The sequence below is a fragment of the Syngnathus acus genome, chromosome 9 (assembly GCF_901709675.1).
Source record: "Syngnathus acus chromosome 9, fSynAcu1.2, whole genome shotgun sequence".
Classification (NCBI taxonomy): domain Eukaryota; kingdom Metazoa; phylum Chordata; class Actinopteri; order Syngnathiformes; family Syngnathidae; genus Syngnathus; species Syngnathus acus.
Genome location: NC_051094.1, coordinates 15,658,763 through 15,677,930, shown reverse-complemented (window position 1 = coordinate 15,677,930; position 19,168 = coordinate 15,658,763). Strand labels below are relative to the sequence as shown.

Below are 19,168 nucleotides of genomic sequence, written 5' to 3'. Positions count from 1 at the left end.
GAGAAGCCTCAACTCTCGGGGAGAATGTGCACAGAGAGTGGACTAATCTGGAGACCTTTGAGATGAGGTCCAGGGAAATAAATGCCAAACAGGACGTACGACACGCAAGGGTTAATCAGAATGATAGACCATCGAATCAATGTTTATCAAAATTTTGATTGTTTTGGTCTCCCCTTTGGTCTTGATAGCATACAAATGGAACCCATAGGGGTCTATTTGGTTTCATTGGTATCGTACCAGGGTTACTGACTTTTAACAGTCACGTCTGTCTGACCTACGAGAAAAAAGTCCCTTGATTAAACTTTGTCTTTAAGTAATTCCACTCTTCTGAAACACTGTTCATAATTTGTTATATATAGATTGCAAAGCTGTCTCATGTTGGTGGGGAGGATTTGAAAACATGCAGTAAGAAAACCAATGACAACGCTGATTACACATGCAAGTTTAACATCTGTACTGTAGATTAGAACAATAGTGGATGGTTACAATGTGGTGGTGTAATACAGCTTTGTTAGTTACTGTTTAATTTTTTTCTGTTGCCGACTCTTCACAAATGAGAAAGTTCAATATGCGTGGTGGTGGGCCTCATGCAAAGAGGGCCATCAAGAATACTCTGTTAGAGCTGGTAAAATAAAAAAACTGTCTGCTCGTTCTTGTGCGATGTTCGAAATGTGCGACTGACATGACATACAACAATTTGTTTAGACTGTACTAGGTAATCTCTGTAATACTTACAATTATGAAATTAAACAAATTAACCAAATTAAAGTTATTGTCAGACTTTATTTATTCATAATTCTTTACAGAGTAATTCCAAAGTCTATAACGGGTGGTGCTCAATCTCCATTGAGTCTATCTTTGTTTGCAGAAGCTGTTTGGAACACATACACAGAGGCCTCGGATGATAAAAAAAAAAGAAGGACAGCAATGGCTTTGAAATTAAAACAGGCTCCGCAACAGGAGTGGCGGAGGGGATACACATGAGAGTGATGTTTATTTTGTTTCACCCCTTGTGTTTTGCTGTGCAGGTTGTTTTATTTGAAATTTCCAGCATAAAAGCTTTTTTTTTTTTTTTTTTTTTTTAAATATGTGTATTACAATTGACTAGTTTTGTAGCAGTAGTAGTAATAGTAGTAGTAGTAGTACTTGTTTTACTTAAATTACAAAAGAACAATGAGAAATAATGTAAATATTTACAGTGGGTATTTTAATAGGGAAAAGGTCGAATTTTTGGTAAGTGGGAATTTTTGGAATCAGTAGATACAAGATGGACAGCTTAAAGTTGCAACAAATTGAATTCATCTTTTTCAAGGTGAATTGAATGAGCTGAATGTTGTGAATTTCAAATGTGAAATATGTAAATCTGAAATGTTGAATGTGCCATTGGGAATGAATGGTGAATTTTTGGTTGAAAATTTAGAATTCTGTGAAAAACATAATTTTTTCGAATGAAAAAAATGGAAGAGCCCGTGGTATGTATTTTGGGAATACATACGTTGAAGTTGGAGCGATGGCCAAAAATGCTGTCCTCTTCCTGATGCTGTCCTGTTGTACTTGCTCCCCCTAGAGGCAGAGAAAGATTGCACCAGTGAGCATAGCATCCTCGGTTGGTTCTTTTAAACACGTGAAATCAAGATTCCCTTTTTACGAGATGCAGACTGTGTATTGTGTGTTTTGCGAATGGAGATATTTATTTTAGCCCGTAGTCTAATGGGTGCTTATTGGTGTACATCGCTAAATACACTTTTAGAGGTGTTTCCTACTTTGCGTTCTTGAACAGACCCCAGTTAGTGAGCACCCCGATATTGCTCAAGGGGAATAATGGCTGCTCAAGAGCCGTCTCCACCATCTTCGCTGGAAGGAAACAAACCAGGCTTCCCAAAGAAAATTTTGGCCAACAACCTGGAGGACAAACATTTGTGTAATTCTTGCCTGAAAATCCTGCGAAGGCCCTTACAGGCGCAATGTGGACACCGCTTTTGTTCGTTCTGTTTCAACCAAATAGTGAGGTGGGTATCGTGTCATGGTGGCTGACGGGCTAGCGTTCGTACATTGATTTACAACTGGCTACTGAGCCCTTTTAAAGCATCATTTTAATGCTCCCGTGTGTATTGTCACAGGCAACGAAATACAAGGTAATTGTAATATTCATATTACAAACACATACTCTGAATTCGGCCAACGGACATTGCTCTAATCACAACTTTTATCCTTTTTAAAAGACTCTGAGGATAGCTTGTGTTTCCAACGTTCTCATGTTCACGTTGACCATGATTTTGTATCTCGTTCGATTATGATAACATCTCTCAGCTAAATTGAATATTCCTGAAGTGTTACGGCACATCATTTATTTATTTGTATACTCATCGATTAGCTAGCGGACCATCATTCAAACATGTTCCAATCATCGAATGAATATTAAAAACAGTGCGTATATAATTTTGCTTTGTTACCTATACCGTAGCACAGCAAATTTTAGTTTTTTAAGGGGGGCTGTCAACCACAATATTGACTTATTGTCATTGTTGAAAAAAACTAAAACAATAAGTTATTCAGCAGCTATTTCGCAACATGTTACAAAAAAGCAAAATAAGCCAAATTAGAAACAGTCACAATGTATATAATATGATTGGTCATTTGTAGTACAGTGATCAAGTGATATTGTCTGAGGTATATTCGTATAGTGAATTTCAAAGAAGCTAGTAATTATTCATTTCCGCGCTTCTTGTGCCCCATATAATCATTTTAATAATTGATGATAATCTTGTAACCAGCCTAGTGGTAGAGTGTCTGCCCTGAGACTGGAAGGTTGTGGGTTCAAATCCTGGCTGGGGTGTTAGATCACCAAATGATTACTGAGCGCGGCACCACTGCTGCTCACTGCTCCCCTCTCCCCCAGGGGATGGATCAAAATCACATGAGGATGGGTTGAATACAGAGGACCAATTTCACCACACCCAGATGTGTGTGTGACAATGATCATTGGGACTTTGACTTTTAACTTTAAGTATAAATTGTCTATTTCCTGCAACAAATTAATCAGAGTTAAATTATTGTGTACAGTGTTCCCTTAATTATCGCAGGACTTGCGTTCCAAAAAGTGACTGCAATAAGGAAAATCAGAGAAGTAGACCTTATTATAATTTTTTTCATTTTAAGTTTTTATTTATTTTTTTCGGTGGGGTTATGTTCCTATTATGCGGTTATGAGCCCCCTTCCATCCCCAAACGGTGCCCTTCCTTCTAAATACTCGTTACAATTAATCGATTTAACTGCAAGCTGCAGGCTGTAAGAGGAGCGTGCTCTGCCCCCTGGCCACTTTTTAATTTTACCCCAACATGGCTTTCCTTAACTAGAATGTTGTGGTGCATATTAGCCAAATCCTGATGGGTTGATGCAACCCTTTTTGATGTTATTGTGCAAAAAACAAAATTTGGTAGCTGCTCATCTTGCTGCTTTTTTCCCGTTGTCTTCGTTGCCATCTTCGTCTTCTTCGCTCTTTTAAGGTCGCGAAGATGATGGTAACTGGTAACATGGTAACTTACTTTCACTCTGATCAATAACAAACAACAAGGCACGCATTAATAAACTAGGATTGTGTCTTTGACTAAAGAATGCAGATTACAGTTAAGGTAAGTTTTTTTAAGACAAAATTTGACAAAATATTTAACAGCTATTTGCCGATGTTTTATCTTCTTTGTACTGCGGGGGGGTGATTAAACATTCCCCTCTCTCTGAACGCAACTGTTAACTATCTAGCTTACACGGCTCGACTTGTTTTAAAGTGCCGTTCGGTTATTCAGAGTCCACCAAAAACGGTGCCGGTGCGCAATGTGTGACTTGGTGTGTCAGAACACATTGCGGGTAAGAATGGGTGAATGTGAGACTTTGAAAAGTGCTTTGAACACCATAGTTTTGATAAAAGCACCTTATAAGTGCACTCCATTTGCCGTTTACCATTCCTACGCAGTACAATAAATTAAAATAAATGCATGATACACTAACACCCCCAAAAAAATAATTGAAACAGTGATACTGCGAAAGGTGAACCACAATAGAGCAAGGGAACACTGTACAGTATCTGTACATTTATTGCTATTCACTACCATTGACAAGGTTGATAGGTTTTCTTCTATTTTGAGGACACAAATATTTATTCTAATACAATCAATGCAAGCAATCATTAATGTGTGACACGTTGAAGGTGGTTTATCAATAACACAAAATATTTACTGGTGGAATAATAATGTGTTGTCGTGTAGTTCTGGACCTGAGAAATGCAATGCTTGCCTTAAAGAAGACTTATTCGAGGAACCCACCTCGATTCTCAAACAAGGAGGCGTAAGTAATTTCTTTATTTCTTCCTCTCACTTGTCTATTGATTATATGGAACTAGCATGACGTAGATGATGAAATGTAGCAACAATTGATTGATTGTAAACAGCAAACAAAACAAAAACTGTGCTTGCTTACTGCTTATGTTTTGCACCTTGCAGATGTATTATCATGTACTATTATGATCCTTAGGAAAGTACGTCAAAGTAACACAACCATTCCAAATGTAGCCAACAACACACATCAGCCTGCTAATGGACAGGATTCCCTAATGTTCCCTCCAGGCTTTTCCAGACAATGCAGCTCGGAGAGAAGTTGAGGCCTTGGCAGCTGTTTGCCCCAATGAAGGATGCACATGGACGGGGACTATTAAAGATTTTGAGGTATACTGTAAATACAGAAATGTAAAACCCAATTCTTCCTTTACTAAAACTGGGTGCCTTCATAAATCTTTCATAGGGTCACTTACATTTTTGGGGTGGCACACACAAACCAAGAGCCAATTTTTGAAGGCTTGTGAAGTCAGTGGAGTGTGGGCGGGGGGGTTGCGGTTGTCATAGAGGACGGTACTGAAGAGCCCCCAATTGCTCCTCATCCTGCATCATCAGTAAAGCTCGCAGTCCCACTGAGAGACAAACATTTGCAAGTGTTTGTGAACATAGAAAATTCTCGTCAGGGTTTGTTCAAGGTCACAAACATTTGCCTGTACTGTTTTTGTTGAAAGAGAATTTTGATACTCATCCTTGAGATAACAAAATCCATTAAAACTGTGGGCAAATGTCTGCGACCTTGACCGAATCCTGACTTGAACACACATTTGTGTTGTTTACAAACACTTGCAAATGTTTGCCCCTCAGTGGGATCAGTGAATATTTGTGTTTGTGGTGCTGCTGGTGTAAATGCAAAACCATTGAGAGCATTTCTATCTTGCTCTCCCTGCCTCTGAGGTGGTCAGATGCAAAGATTATAATTTCATCTTTATTTGAATTTCGTAATAAGAAATTCTCAGTCATCCAGTTCTTGATGTCTTTGAGCCACATCTGGAGTTTGGTATGCTGGCTGGTTTCATTTGTTCCATTTTGGTGTTGCCTGCACAACGGTGGAAGTCAAGAGTGCTTTCTAATCGTAATTCGTAAGGGAATCAAATGTATAGAATGAACAATGATGGGCCGAGCATCCCTGTGGTACGCCATGGCAAACTTGTACACCCGCAGATTATTTATCACCAATGGACGTTCTCTGTAAGTGATCCGACCAGTAGTACTTGAACCAATTTAGGGCCAATGATGTTTCTGTATAAGGATTTTATAATCATCGCTGCACTAATCTAACACAGGTCACCGACCTTTTTGAAACTGAGCTACTTCTTAAGTATTATTAATGCAGAAGGCTACCAGTTTCATATAGACTTCTGAAATAAATGTGCTCAGATGCCTTTTAATAATTGTATGTGTTACAATTCATAATTAAGGACATTCGTTTACATATAGGCACTGATAATGTTGATGATTTTCTAAAGTAATGAGGATATATTTCAACATTTTCAAATCGTCATATCTACAACAGTCCCAGAAAATCACAATTTCTCATTACTGGAAAACTATATTTATAGCAGGCCCACGGACGACCCCTGTATTTCCTTGGGGGCTTACTGGTGCCCAAGGGGCACAATGTTGGTGAGCCTAATCTAAGAGGAAAAATACAGAAACAAGCCCTTTGTCTGACTCAACAAGATAATTCCAAACATAAGATGCATTCTAAACTGATTGAAAGGCTCTCAATTATTGTTTTTCAAAAATCCAAGTAACCATCAAGTCTTGTCCAGGGTTTACCCCGCCTCTAGCCTGAATTTTCCTATGATATGCATGAAGCAGTAACCCACAACTTCAATGAGACAATTGGTATAGAAAATGCATGGATGACATAAGTACATGTAGAAAATAATCTTAGCAAAGATAAGCTGTTGAAGCAAACATATAAACATATTTTAAAAAATGTTTGCTGGTGTTTACTTACTCTTCTATTACATCCAAATAAAGCATCCTCCTCTGCCTGTTTAATGATTTTAAAGTATTCATGCTGATTCCCTGCAGGCCTGCCATGAGGGCCACTGTGACTTTGCTATCATCTTGTGCCCTTCCTGCAAAGAGTTGATGAGAGCCAACGAACAGGAACGTCATGATGAGCGAGAATGTCCTGAGAGGACACTCAACTGCAAATACTGTAAAGAACCATTCCTTTTAAAGAACATCAAGGTGAGATGTAGATTTGTTTTTCTTTAGATGTAGTTTTGAAATGTTATGCTCTATTAAGACTAAGTTGTTAGAAGCAGTCTCTGTGGATGTAGTCGTTCATGAAAGCAGCGTGGGTTCACATGAGTTTTTATTCAGCAATTGTGTGAATGTGAGATCTGTCTGTTTCTATCCAGAATTTAACTGTCTAGTTGACTAGTCCATGTGTCCTCTTTGTTGTTGAATTGGCAATTACGTGTTTTGGCATTTACCAACACGGACGACTTGCTAACTGCAGTCATATAGCATCAGTGCCTCAAGCATGTGGAGCTATTTTAATTGACAGGTACAACGATGACTGGCAACATATGCAAGTGTATCCTCAAAAATAACAAAAGAAAAAATGCTTTGAACCTATCTGTAAACTCATCCACTAACCCTGTATGTTGAAAAATCCATCCATCCATTTTCTGTACTGCTTTGTCCCCACGGGGGTCGCGGGCGTGCTTGAGCCTATCTTCGGGCAGTTGCTGGTGTAAATTCACCACTGCGGGTTAATTTTAACACCTGCAAAGTGTCTTTATGCATCCACACTACCCAATGTCAAAATAAGTTGCAGTACAAATATGTAAGCTCCGGCAGGTGTCCTATTGAGTAACAGAGTGACACAGTATCAATACAGTTTGCCCAATGTGCTGACACACTTCATGAGGCCTTATAATGCCATTGCTTTCATTATGCCACTTAGACAACTGGCTGGTTCAGCCAACGTTTCATCGTGGACATGCATTTATTCTGTTGGCTGTTCAGATGTTGAGTGGTCATGCAGAGTCTTTGGACCACCTTCAAAATTACATGACAGCAAAACTGCCAACGATATACGATATATAATATGGACAAAAGACAAGTGCCTCCCAGCCTTGCTCTGCGTTTCCTACATGAACCTCTCATTTCTCTGCGTATTCTCTGGGCCATTCATTCAATTCATCATCAGCTCTCCAGCATTAAGTCAGAACCTCAGCTTGTTGCCAGCCATGCTTGTGTCCTACCCTTGGTCTCGAGACGTTTCTTCTCATTAAACAATCCCTTAAGCCTCTATTAACACTCTCGCCTTTGCTTTTGGGTCCTCTGCAAGCATTAATTTTGTGAGCATGTTGAAATACGACAACCGAGGTCCCAGGTTAGCCCAGTAAATCCCAAGACTTGTAGAAATAGAAAATCAAATTAATATAAAATAAATCCAATAAAGAGATTAGGACGATGCTTTTTCAGAGTTCAAATGTGTGCAAAGATGCAATGAAGCACAAAAGATTTGAATTTCATGTGTTATTTACAAGATCATTGTGTTCAAGATCAAAATGTTCAACGTGTAGGGATGCATGGACATGAGACAATGATGATAGTTTTACCACATACTAACAATTGAAGTCAGGAATAATGTTTTTTTTTCATAAATCTCACCCAAAAATAATGACGACTTTTATTATTTCCAAAATAATCTAGCTCCAGTGATTATCAACCCATAGAGATCCTCTTATAAACGTAATTTGTGTGCTTCAATCTGAGAAAAGCAGCTTCAATTCCCTGCGAAGATTGTTGTCTGTATTTACAACCACAACAGCTCAAACGCCCATTTCAAACTATGTGCAGCTACGAAAATACCAAAACGATGGAAATCCCCCTTTTTCACACAATTGGACCTCACTCTATGTCAGATTTGCACTAAGCATGAATATACATACAGCCCACAGAGTTAATCTTTTGAGTCCAAATGAGTTCTGCTGAAGAGAATTTGTTATTGTAGTTCCAGTATACATTTGAGATCTGCTGAGGTACTACAGTGCTGGTTTGCATTACGCATTGATGACAAGAATGTCAATGGTTGAAAGTTTCAACTTGAAACCCACATTTTGATCAAGCATACTGTATGTATGTGTGTATGTATGTGTGTATATACGTATATATATATGGATAGAGAGATAGAGAGAGAGATAGATGACAAAACATGACATATGTACAACCTACAGATGGATCCATTTCCGCTAACAACATAGCTTGGCATGAGTCGGGTATTTGAAAGGCGAAACACGAGTTCAAATAAATTAAACCTGACCAAAAAAACACAATTTAAGCACAAAACGTGCTTAACCATAGTAGAAGAGCCAAAGTCCTGGAAATAATGTCCCAAAAGCATATCAGTGTGAACAAAAGAATTTCGCTTTTCATTCCCACTAAATTAATTTCTTTCCTTCTAATTTCTACGTTGTTTTTTTTTTACCGATTCAACCCGTTTCAAAATGTAACTGTACATCTTATGCCTACCTATTCCAAAACTTCCCACTTACCAAATATTCCAAATTTTAAACTTTAAAATTCACGCCAAATTTGACAAAATTGCCTTTTTCCCTTCTAATTTCTATGTTTTCTGACCCATTCAACCCGTTCCAACTTTGAACATCATTCTGTAGCATTTCCTAAGTTTTTATTCAACCTCTTCGCCTTCACACGCAATTTCTACAGAAATTGCAAATTCTAGTGTTAAGTTAAGACTGTTATAGTGTCAAACAAACTGCACACTTTAAAGAAATGGCTGATAGCATGTTGTCATGGTGTAATCTACATTAAATCGCTTTCTATGTTGTTTCACAAAAAGCATTGCTTGTATTTTGTTTAATGTGATCATTAGACACTATTTTTTTTTGCAATTTGTGTACATACGTACTTGTACTTATGTGATACATTTTGATTAGACTAGGTTTTGGTCTGTCAAGTACACACATTGATGTCATGAAGCAAATGAATGTCATTTCAGCGTGTTAATTTCTACTATTAACAAAACACATTATAGTCACGTTGCTCACCGCAGGGATAAAGCAGTCTGCCCCTGCCACCCACACACACACTCTAAAAGTGTTTTTTTGTCACGTATCCGAGTTCCGCCGTGATTGTTTACATCTGCTTGTGTGAATTGCGCGTACGACGTATGGACTTACACAGGTACCACTGCCAATGTACACACTTTCGTTTTTGCCTTAGAGACGGAAAATAACGTGAAAACACTGCTGAAAAATCTGTGTTCAAGTTAGGCTTGCTACGGCGAGGATGGTGCACATACAAATGTACCTGTACTACAAAGACCAAGATTCTTTGTGGATAGAGCAGTAGCGAGCGTGGTTAGGAGGTAACCCGATCGCGGTTACAAGCCGAGATATTTGGGTAAGAAGAGAGGTAACCCAGGGGTTTTATTTTTAAAAACCCGATAAAGCACATATTTGGGTTTCTGTGCGTGTTTACATGTACTTTAAAAACTTGAATACTGCCAATATTTGGGTTTTAAAAGGGTTATTGTCTGCATGTAAACGTAATCACTATGGTACCAAATTTTCCTTTTGTGTCAAAATTGAGTGTCAAAATCCTTATTTGTTAAATCAATCCCAGAATTAAAAAAAATGGGATATTTCAATAGAAGCGTACGGAAACCAAGGCACGAACCCTACTGTAGGTTATCTGTACTGTTGCACCCCTAATTAGTTTTTGACATCTTCAGAGTATTTCTTTCCATCTGTATTAATATTAAAATTAATAAAATCATAGTTGGACTGTAATTAGGATACTATGTCAGGATTCTGATTGAATTGTTCCTTTGTAATTTGTTTTTTAGGCTCATGATGAAATTTGCCCGAAGTACCCAATGATCTGTGAAGGTTGTGCAAAGAAAAAGATACCCAGAGAAAAGGTATCCCAAATATGGTCTTTAAGTGATTTTCTTTAAATTCACAATTCTCATTTACTCTCATTTAGTTGGGGATCTAATTCGACTAAGCAATCTGTAGATCATTAGCTTCTTTAATTTTTTGTTTTGCAGTATGTGGACCATATTAAGTTCTGCAGTAAATTTAAAGCACCATGCAGATTTCATGTTGTTGGCTGCGATACGTCTGTAAGTAGACATTTTCATCATAATTTGCTGTGTGTGACACTAGCTAACGCAACAAATGCTGAATCGTTATTCAACTTAACTTATTGATCTTGCCGTATTAACACACTCGTGATAAGACCATGACAACAGTTTCTTGCCAATGTATCAGAACTTTCATGATGACGGGAAACCAAGAATTATTCAACAGTCATTACAGATTGCTGTCAAAATTCAAAACATTTTATTTTTTATCGGTTTGTACTACTACTCTGATCTAGACTGACCATGTAGAAGCATTGAGACTCGTGACACTTAGTAATTACTGAAGGTTATGCTACTTCAAAGTACAAGATACAAGGGGATTGAGAAACAATCATTTTACCACCTTACCAATTGTTGACACAGCATGCCAAAGATGACAATATTGTCGACAACTCGTACTATTTACTTGTTCATGGTAGAAACCCATAATTAAAAAAACAAAGACCGTAATACATAACACTCTTTTTTTTTCTTGCATAATAATTTGCATTTTGGTGCATTTCATGACAATTGACTGCTGCATACCATGTAACATGAGTGACTGTTGTTCGCACATTAGTGGTACAGTGGACCTGTCGGCTGCTTTGCCTCCCCGACTTAGCAAATTTGAGAAGTTTGAGTCTGAGGAGCACATTTGCCGTTAATTCCCATTTTCTTGACCTTGTTGGGACAATTGAACTGTGGGCCCTCCGATAGCTGCACCCATTTATGACTATCCCCGATTATCAAACAATCCCACTGGGACATTGTATCGGGGAAAGTTAAAATTGTTTAAAATATAATTTTTAATTACATTTTACTTTTTTGTGTGGTTCAATGTTCGTAATAAATTGAACATTAATGGTGCATGTATACTCTATGCTTAAAGTTCAATTATTTATTTGCTGTGTGCTTGTAATGTTGTTGTTGTTGTTGTTTTGCTTACATATTGTACATCATCACATTATTATTTTCTGGGGTTGTGTATTTTAAGGGTTACCAATATGGTGCCCACGGGCAGTGGGGAGCGCTCACCTGCGGGTCAGTTCTAAAAATAGTTCACCAGTGAATGGGACACTGTGATTTCCTATGAATGTTGTAAAAGTAAACATTTGAAAATGATTTATGAAATTCAAATGTTGCATCTTGATATGTACCTCTTTTCTAACTTGTTGAAATTATTACCATAATCAGTGTGTTTACATAGAAGAATAACATTAACAACAGGAACGTAATTACGTAAAGGTAATTTAAGCAGTTTGGTTATGGCAGAATTGTGTGTCAAATTGGTGGATCTTTGCATGATTCAGTACTCAAGAAATACACTATAGCTTGTGTCACAATAGTTGGTGACCCCTGGTGCTTTCTAACAGAACGGTTTTGTTCTAAACACATTCTAATCTCTTTAATATGCAGGTGGAGAAGGAGAAGATCCATGAACATGAGCGTCAATGTTCGTACGAACACCTTAACCTGCTTCTGCATTTCATCATGGGCATCAAAGTGAGCCTGGAGAGCCTGCAGCCTCAGAGCCTGGAGGTAGCTGGCCACAAGCTACAGGAGCTCCACCAGTCCCTGAGAGATTTAGAACTCAAGATGAGCCAGCTTGGTGGAGGTGGTGCTGGGGCTTCCACCTCCATCACACTACCCAGCACTGTGGGTGCTACCCTGGAGCTGCAGCTCCAAGGTGAAAAGACCAAGGTTGTTGAGTTGAGCCGACGCTGCCAAGAGCTGGAGCTAAAAATCAATACGTTCGAGAACATCGTTTGTGTCCTCAACCGAGAGATGGAACGCTCCTGCACCACCATGGAAGCCTACAATCGACAACACAGACTGGACCAGGACAAAATTGAGATTCTCAACAACAAGGTGACAAATGGAACACTGGAAATGTCTTTGTACTAGTCAAATAAACTACCGTTTTTTTCCATGTATAATGCGCAAAATGTAACTAATTTATTGTCCTAAAATCTGGGGTGCGCATTATACATGGGTACAAAAAAAAAAAAAAAGAAAATCATGGTACAACAATTTTTGAAGAAAATCTTGTCACGGATGGTTCTTTACAACGTCACTTTCCTCTCTTCATTTTAACCTAACTGATCGCGGTGGTGCCTTTCTGGGCAGTCGGAGAAATCAACGCCAACAAAAGTCAAGTTTATTTATTTTAAAAAAAATACATCCAGCCTAGTTAAGAAATCACCAGAAAGATCACCATGACAATTGTGAATAATAAATAAATAATTATTATATATATTATATATATTATTATTATAATAATAAATAATTGTGATAAATAACTGGAACATCACTCAAATATTGGTGATCCCGTTGAGAGTCTCACATATTTCTTCGCTATCGAGTTTGCTACTGCATGCGCAGTGATACTGACCGGCAGAATAACATCCGGTTGTTCCCAAAGATGATTTTTTTTTCTGAAATAATTTTACATTTACGGACTTAAGTAACCCGGCCGGGTCATACCAAAGACTATAAAAATGGGACCCATTGCCTCCCTGCTTGGCACTCAGCATTAAGGTTTGGAATTGGGGGGTTAGATCACCAAATGATTCCCGAGCGCGGCGCCGCTGCTGCTCACTGCTCCCCTCTCCCCCAGGGGATGGATCAAAATCACACGGGGATGGGTCAAATGCAGAGGACAAATTTCACCACACCCAGATGCGTGTGTGACGATCATTGGGACTTTAAAAAAAAAATCAAAAAAAAAAAAAATCAAAATTTGGGTGCGTATTATACATGGGTACAGGCTTTTTTCCAGCATCGACATGCCATTTTTAGGGTGCGTATTATAAATGGGGGCGCATTATACATGGAAAAAAACGGTATTGATATTGTCTAGTAAATGTAATTATTAATCTTTGTTAAAGCAGGCATAATTCCCTTTTCGCATGTTGCTCTTCTTTATGCATGAGATGAAGTTAAAGCGGACAATATCTACTCAACAGTTTTTGTCCTTCAGAGGTACCTGTAATTTCAGGGCCATAACAGAGGCACAGCACACCTCTTTAAATTAAGAGTATTCTGCAACTCCCAGTCGGAAGTTTACACACCCACTCACTTTACTTGCCCGTTGTGTTCAAATCAATTGCCACTAACCAACAAATGTTTTATACTATATCACTACATACCGGTGTATAGTTATCTTATTGTGCAAGATGTTATGTCGCTGTGTGAAAACCCACACACTTGATGGATTCACATTACTGGAACCCACAATGCTGGATTGTGTTTGAAAAGCGTTAGTGGCTTTTTTCAAAAGACAAGATATAAAAAGGAATATAGAAACAAATCACAGCAACCGGATACAATTTCATGTGCGTTGAAGTGTATTCATTTTTTTCCCCAATTAGTGTTTGATTATTTTTGTTTACTGCTGAAATGGGCTCCAGCACACCCGCGACCCTCATGAGGATAAGCGGTACAGAAGATGAATAAATGTATGTTATTTATGACTATCAAAAACAACTCAACAAAGAATCTCACACAAGAATGATTTAACGTCGTTCATTTCCACAGTAAAAGTAGATGTCTTATTTTGACTAAACACGAAAAGATAAATCTGTCTGCTTTCATGAAGGACAAGAGTAATTATGACTTGTGAGAGCCTGAAATAAAGATTTGGACAATATTGTTAAAAAATGTCTCTAAACGATTACGCAATTATAAAGATGCGAGATGGTTAATTTGATAAACGGTTTGTTTTTGATTAATCAATTACTTTTTATATATATATATATATATATATATGTATATGTATATATATATATGTATATATATATATGACAGCTTATTTATGTGTGGTAAAGGTTCGTCAGCTGGAGAGAACTGTGAGTCTGCGGGACTTGTCCATTGTAGAGATGGAGGGGAAGATGAGGGACATGTCCGCAGCTACATATGATGGGATCTTCGTGTGGAAAATCTGCGATTTTACAAAGAAGAGACAGGACGCTATCGCTGGACGAGCTCCTGCTATGTTCTCTCCTGGTATAATTATCTGATGATTAAAAAATTTTCTTGTCGTAAAGACACTGATGAGTTTTTCTTGTAACAACATATTGTCATGTTTTCCAGCCTTTTATACAAGTAAATATGGCTACAAGATGTGCTTGCGTATCTACCTAAATGGTGACGGGACAGGAAGGGGGACCCATTTATCTTTGTTCTTTGTGGTGATGAGAGGACACAGTGACGCACTCCTTAAGTGGCCTTTTAATCAGAAGGTAAGACTCATAAAAGATAAAAAGTAAAATGTCATGACCAGTCTTTATTTCGTAGTTTCATTTATAAAAGAAAAAAAAAATGTACACACTGAGGATTATAATGCTCTCGGTCAATCAAAATGTTAATAAACCTTAAACTTGAATATTTAAGAGAGTAAAAGTGAGATCCTGGCTTTCTTGGTAACATTTCTATGTGTACAATTATTTGGCGACAATTAGTGTGCAGAATTACTTTGCAACTAAAGTAAAAATGGAAATTTTCCATCGTCACTTGTTTATTTTCATTTGTTAAAGTGAAAATAACAAACGACTCAAAATTTACACATTTTTTAAAAAAAATCAGTGACCAACACAGCCACCCTTCTTCCATCCATGGAGTGTGTCAGCTAGCTTCTTGATCTGTTGTTCAATAACGTTTTGTGCAGCTACAACCACAGCCTGCCAGACATTGTTCACAGAGGTATACTGTTTTCCTTCAGCGTAAATCTTCCGTTTAGGAAGTTCTCAATAGAATTAAGGTCAGGTGAAGAAGGGGGGCCACCTCATTATTCTTTAAGGCCTTTTACCGGCGAGCTACCAAGTGGAGTACCGTATTTTCCGCCCTAAAAGGCGCACCGGGTTATAAGGCGCACCTTCAATGAACGGCCCATTTTAAAACTTTGTCCATATATAAGGCGCACCGGATTATAAGGCGCATAAAATAGAAGCTATACTGCATCAAACTGAGGTTGACTAGGGTTGCGGTATGCATCCACTAGCCAATAACCAACGAGCCCTCTGTAAACAATCGCGTTTCTCAAACGATCTCCTATAAAATGATCAGAATTGACTAAAGTTCGATCTAACGCATTGGTACTACTTACCTATGTTTCCCTTCCATATCGATCCGTAGATTTACTCGAAACATTAACAGAGCAGCCTATTTTGACATGAAATAGCCTGGTACGTATAGCAGCTATCGCAATAGCATTAGCCATCCGCAAAGTCTCACGAGCCTCAGCTCGCAATCTCCCATGAGCCTCAGCAAAGTGTAAACAATCGCGTTTCTCAAACGATCTCCTATAAAATGATCGGAACTGACTAAAGTTCGATCTAACGCATTGGTACTACTTACCTATGTTTTCCTTCCATATCGATCCGTAGATTTACTCGAAACATTAACAGAGCAGCCTATTTTGACATGAAATAGCCTGGTACGTATAGCAGCTATCGCAATAGCATTAGCCATCCGCAAAGTCTCACGAGCCTCAGCTCGCAGTCTCCCATGAGCCTCAGCAAAGTGTAAACAATCGCGTTTCTCAAACAATCTCCTATAAAATGATCGGAACTGACTAAAGTTCGATCTAACGCATTGGTACTACTTACCTATGTTTCCCTTCCATATCGATCCGTAGATTTACTCGAAACATTAACAGAGCAGCCTATTTTGACATGAAATAGCCTGGTACGTATAGCAGCTATCGCAATAGCATTAGCCATCCGCAAAGTCTCACGAGCCTCAGCTCGCAATCTCCCATGAGCCTCAGCGAAGTGTAAACAATCGCGTTTCTCAAACGATCTCCTATAAAATGATCGGAACTGACTAAAGTTTTTAGGTGCGCCTTTTAGGGCGGAAAATACGGTACTTTGATGCATGCAATGGAATATTTTCCTGCATAAAAATCATGGTCTTCTTAAAAGATGCACTTATTACTGTACCACTGCTTGAAGAAAGTGTCTTCTAAAAACTGGAAGTTGGTTAATTTGAAGACATTTCTGTTTTAATTTTAGAGTTAATTTGAAGTCTATATGGAACTCATACAGGTCCAGCGCATTTTTAATAATACCATACCAGTACCCATTCGCCACCTTGCTGGCGTCCTATTTGAAATGGAGCTCTGTGGCCGTTACTGATCCAGCCATGGGTGCAGCTGGCCCGTCAAGAGTCACTCTCGTCTCATCAGTCCATCGGATCTGTGAAAGATCAGTCTCCTGATATTTCCTGACCAAGTTTTGACGTTTCAACATGTATATCTTGGTCGGTTGTGGTCAGGTGTCAGCCTTTCGCACCCTGGCCATGTCTCTGAGCACTAAACACCTGGTATTTTTGGGCACTCCAGGTAGATTTAAGTTCCGGAATATGGTAGCACTGGGAGAGAACGGGTTCCAGGTAGCTTTGTGTTTGAGTCTTCTCAAATCTTTGGCAGTTAATTTGCGTCTTTTTTTCCTTACCATGTATCTTGCAACATAGTTGACTATTTACAATAACACGTTTATGGTTCTGTGGTCACGCCCCAATATCTTTGATTTGATTTGTTTATTTCGGCAAGTACATAACGCGCTTATTACAGTCATTTCACATTTGTTTGACATGACTTGGTGAAAAGGGAAGCGGGAGGAAACAATTTTGCTTAAACGTTAGCAATTTCAAGAGTGCTGTATCCCTCTGAAAGAATGTTACCTTTCAGAGTCACTTATATCTCTTTTTCTTTTTTTGCCCCATTTTGCCTGAGGATAACAATCTGCCTCATAATTAAGCACACCATGAAATAGGGTGTTGATCTACTGAGGCCTCACCATCCTTTATAACAAAAATACACATCACATGTTATGCTTGTATTGAGTGAGCATTCAAGCTTATACAGCATGGAGTTGGAAAATATGCATAAAAATGATAATTCAGTCAAAATACGCACTTGCCTAATAATTCTGCACACAGTGTATAAGTCACAGATAGTGTTTTCTCCGTGCTTCCGTGGGTTTCCTCTGTGTACTCCAGTTTCCTCCCACATGCAAGACAGGCCAATTGACCACTCCAAATTGAAAACTGCCAAATTGAGTGTGTGTGTGAATGGTTGTTTGTCTGTGTGCCCTGCGATTGGCTGGCCACTAGTTCAGGGTGTCTTCCGCCTACTGCCCGAAGTCAGCTGGGATAGGCTCTAGCACGCCTGCTGTACCGCTGTACAAGGTACCACTGTCTAATAGCGCCTCTGATTTTTGCATATTGGAACCGTTGTTTTAAGCAAAATTGCCACATCTGTACCCAGGTCACCCTAATGCTGCTCGACCAGAACAACAGGGAGCACATAATCGATGCTTTCCGGCCTGACATCTCATCCTCATCCTTCCAGAGGCCTGTGAGTGATATGAACATTGCCAGTGGCTGCCCGCTCTTCTGTCCGCTCTCCAAGCTGGAATCTAAAAACACTTATATTCGCGATGACACCATCTTCATCAAGGCCATTGTAGACCTCACTGGGCTCTAGGTTTAAAACAGGCATTTGCATTACCTCTAAATGACATTTTTCTTTAGGGTCTGTTGAGTTTCGTTGTCATCTGGCAAGATACAGTATAAGAGTATTTCTCATAGTGTGCCAATCAAAGACAGTGTTTTAAAAACATTAGCACAAATATGATTTACCACTTGCTGAGTCTACTTAATCAGTACCGTATTTTCGCGACCATAGGGCGCACCATTATAAAAGGCGCAGTCTCAGTTACGGGTGCTATTTCTGTATTTAACGTATACATAAGGTGCACCGTATTATTGGGCGCAGGCATGGTAAAACATACGCTAGCTTAAAACAGACGGTAGCATGCATTCACATTGTTTTAAAAAGGCAGAAGGAACAAAGCTGAGTTCAGTTGTACTTTATTTAAGTATTTAGCTGAGTTTGATTGTACTTCATTGAAGTATTTAGCAATGTTTTTTGATCCATCAAAGTCTTCATCTTCTGTGCCTAAAATGAACAGCTCAGCAAGTTCTCCAAATACGCCAGGTTCTCTCTCCTCATTTTCAGAGTCAGTTTCGTTGCCGTGCGGCTCCTCAGAAATGATTTTGCGAAAGCCCGAACAACAGTGCGAGGAGACATGTTCGCCCAAGCATCCACGGTCCATTCACATATTGTGATGTAACTCACTCGACGCTGCCTCACAGTTTTTGTAAAGCTGTGTTAGCCATCGCTCCCATGACGCTCGCAACTTCACTTTGAACGACTTTATTACACCGATGTCCAATGATTGGAGTTCCTTCGTCAAACCTCGCGGAATGATAGCAAGCTCCAAGTTCGTTTGCTGAACTTGGTTTTTCACAGCGGCTGTGAGACGGGCGCGCATGGAGTCACAGATCAACAAGGACGGTGACGCGTGGAAAAAAAACATCCGGTCTCTTTACGTACACCTCACTTAGCCAATCTCATTTTCTCCCCGTCCATCCAGCCCTTTTGATTTGCCTTATTGATGACTCCAGGTGGAAACTTTTCTTTAGGCAGCGCCTTCCTCTTGAAAAGGTGTCAGTTTCTGACCATGAGCATGGCAAGTTAGCGCTACAGTAAAAGCTGACTTCTCGACAGTGTGGTTCACCGGAATGTCGAAAGTAAGCGGTACCTCATCCATGTTAGTGATATTGTTGGACTGCATGTGTTTTATTCGAGCGGAAGATG

The 19,168-nt window shown here is 39.0% G+C and overlaps 1 protein-coding gene across 4 annotated transcripts; it reads left to right on the top strand.

Annotated features, from left to right (window-relative positions):
* The first annotated feature begins 1,573 nt into the window (after positions 1 to 1,573).
* Positions 1,574 to 18,378, top strand: LOC119127135 (TNF receptor-associated factor 2-like). Of its 4 annotated transcripts, XM_037258871.1 has the most exons (10): positions 1,574 to 2,009; positions 4,263 to 4,341; positions 4,620 to 4,718; positions 6,429 to 6,590; positions 10,228 to 10,302; positions 10,432 to 10,506; positions 11,923 to 12,375; positions 14,334 to 14,511; positions 14,599 to 14,747; positions 17,774 to 18,378. In XM_037258871.1, the coding sequence occupies exons 1-10, from the start codon at positions 1,822 to 1,824 to the stop codon at positions 17,990 to 17,992; spliced, it is 1,677 nt and encodes a 558-aa protein (XP_037114766.1). In that variant the 5' UTR covers positions 1,574 to 1,821; the 3' UTR covers positions 17,993 to 18,378. The 4 variants fall into 4 exon arrangements, with proteins under 4 accessions (XP_037114766.1, XP_037114767.1, XP_037114768.1 ...); XM_037258872.1 differs by lacking the exon at positions 10,432 to 10,506; XM_037258874.1 differs by lacking the exon at positions 4,263 to 4,341 and having other exon boundaries at positions 1,820 to 2,009.
* The last annotated feature ends 790 nt before the right edge of the window (positions 18,379 to 19,168 follow it).

What these genes read in the sequence shown, in the direction of transcription:
- LOC119127135 (XM_037258871.1), top strand. Translation starts at nt 1,822, where the DNA reads ATGGCTGCTCAAGAGCCGTCTCCACCATCTTCGCTGGAAGGAAACAAA. An exon ending in CGATTCTCAAACAAGGAGGC is followed by an intron (nt 4,342 to 4,619) that starts GTAAGTAATTTC and finishes TGTTCCCTCCAG; the next exon opens with GCTTTTCCAGACAATGCAGC. An exon ending in AGTGGCCTTTTAATCAGAAG is followed by an intron (nt 14,748 to 17,773) that starts GTAAGACTCATA and finishes ATCTGTACCCAG; the next exon opens with GTCACCCTAATGCTGCTCGA.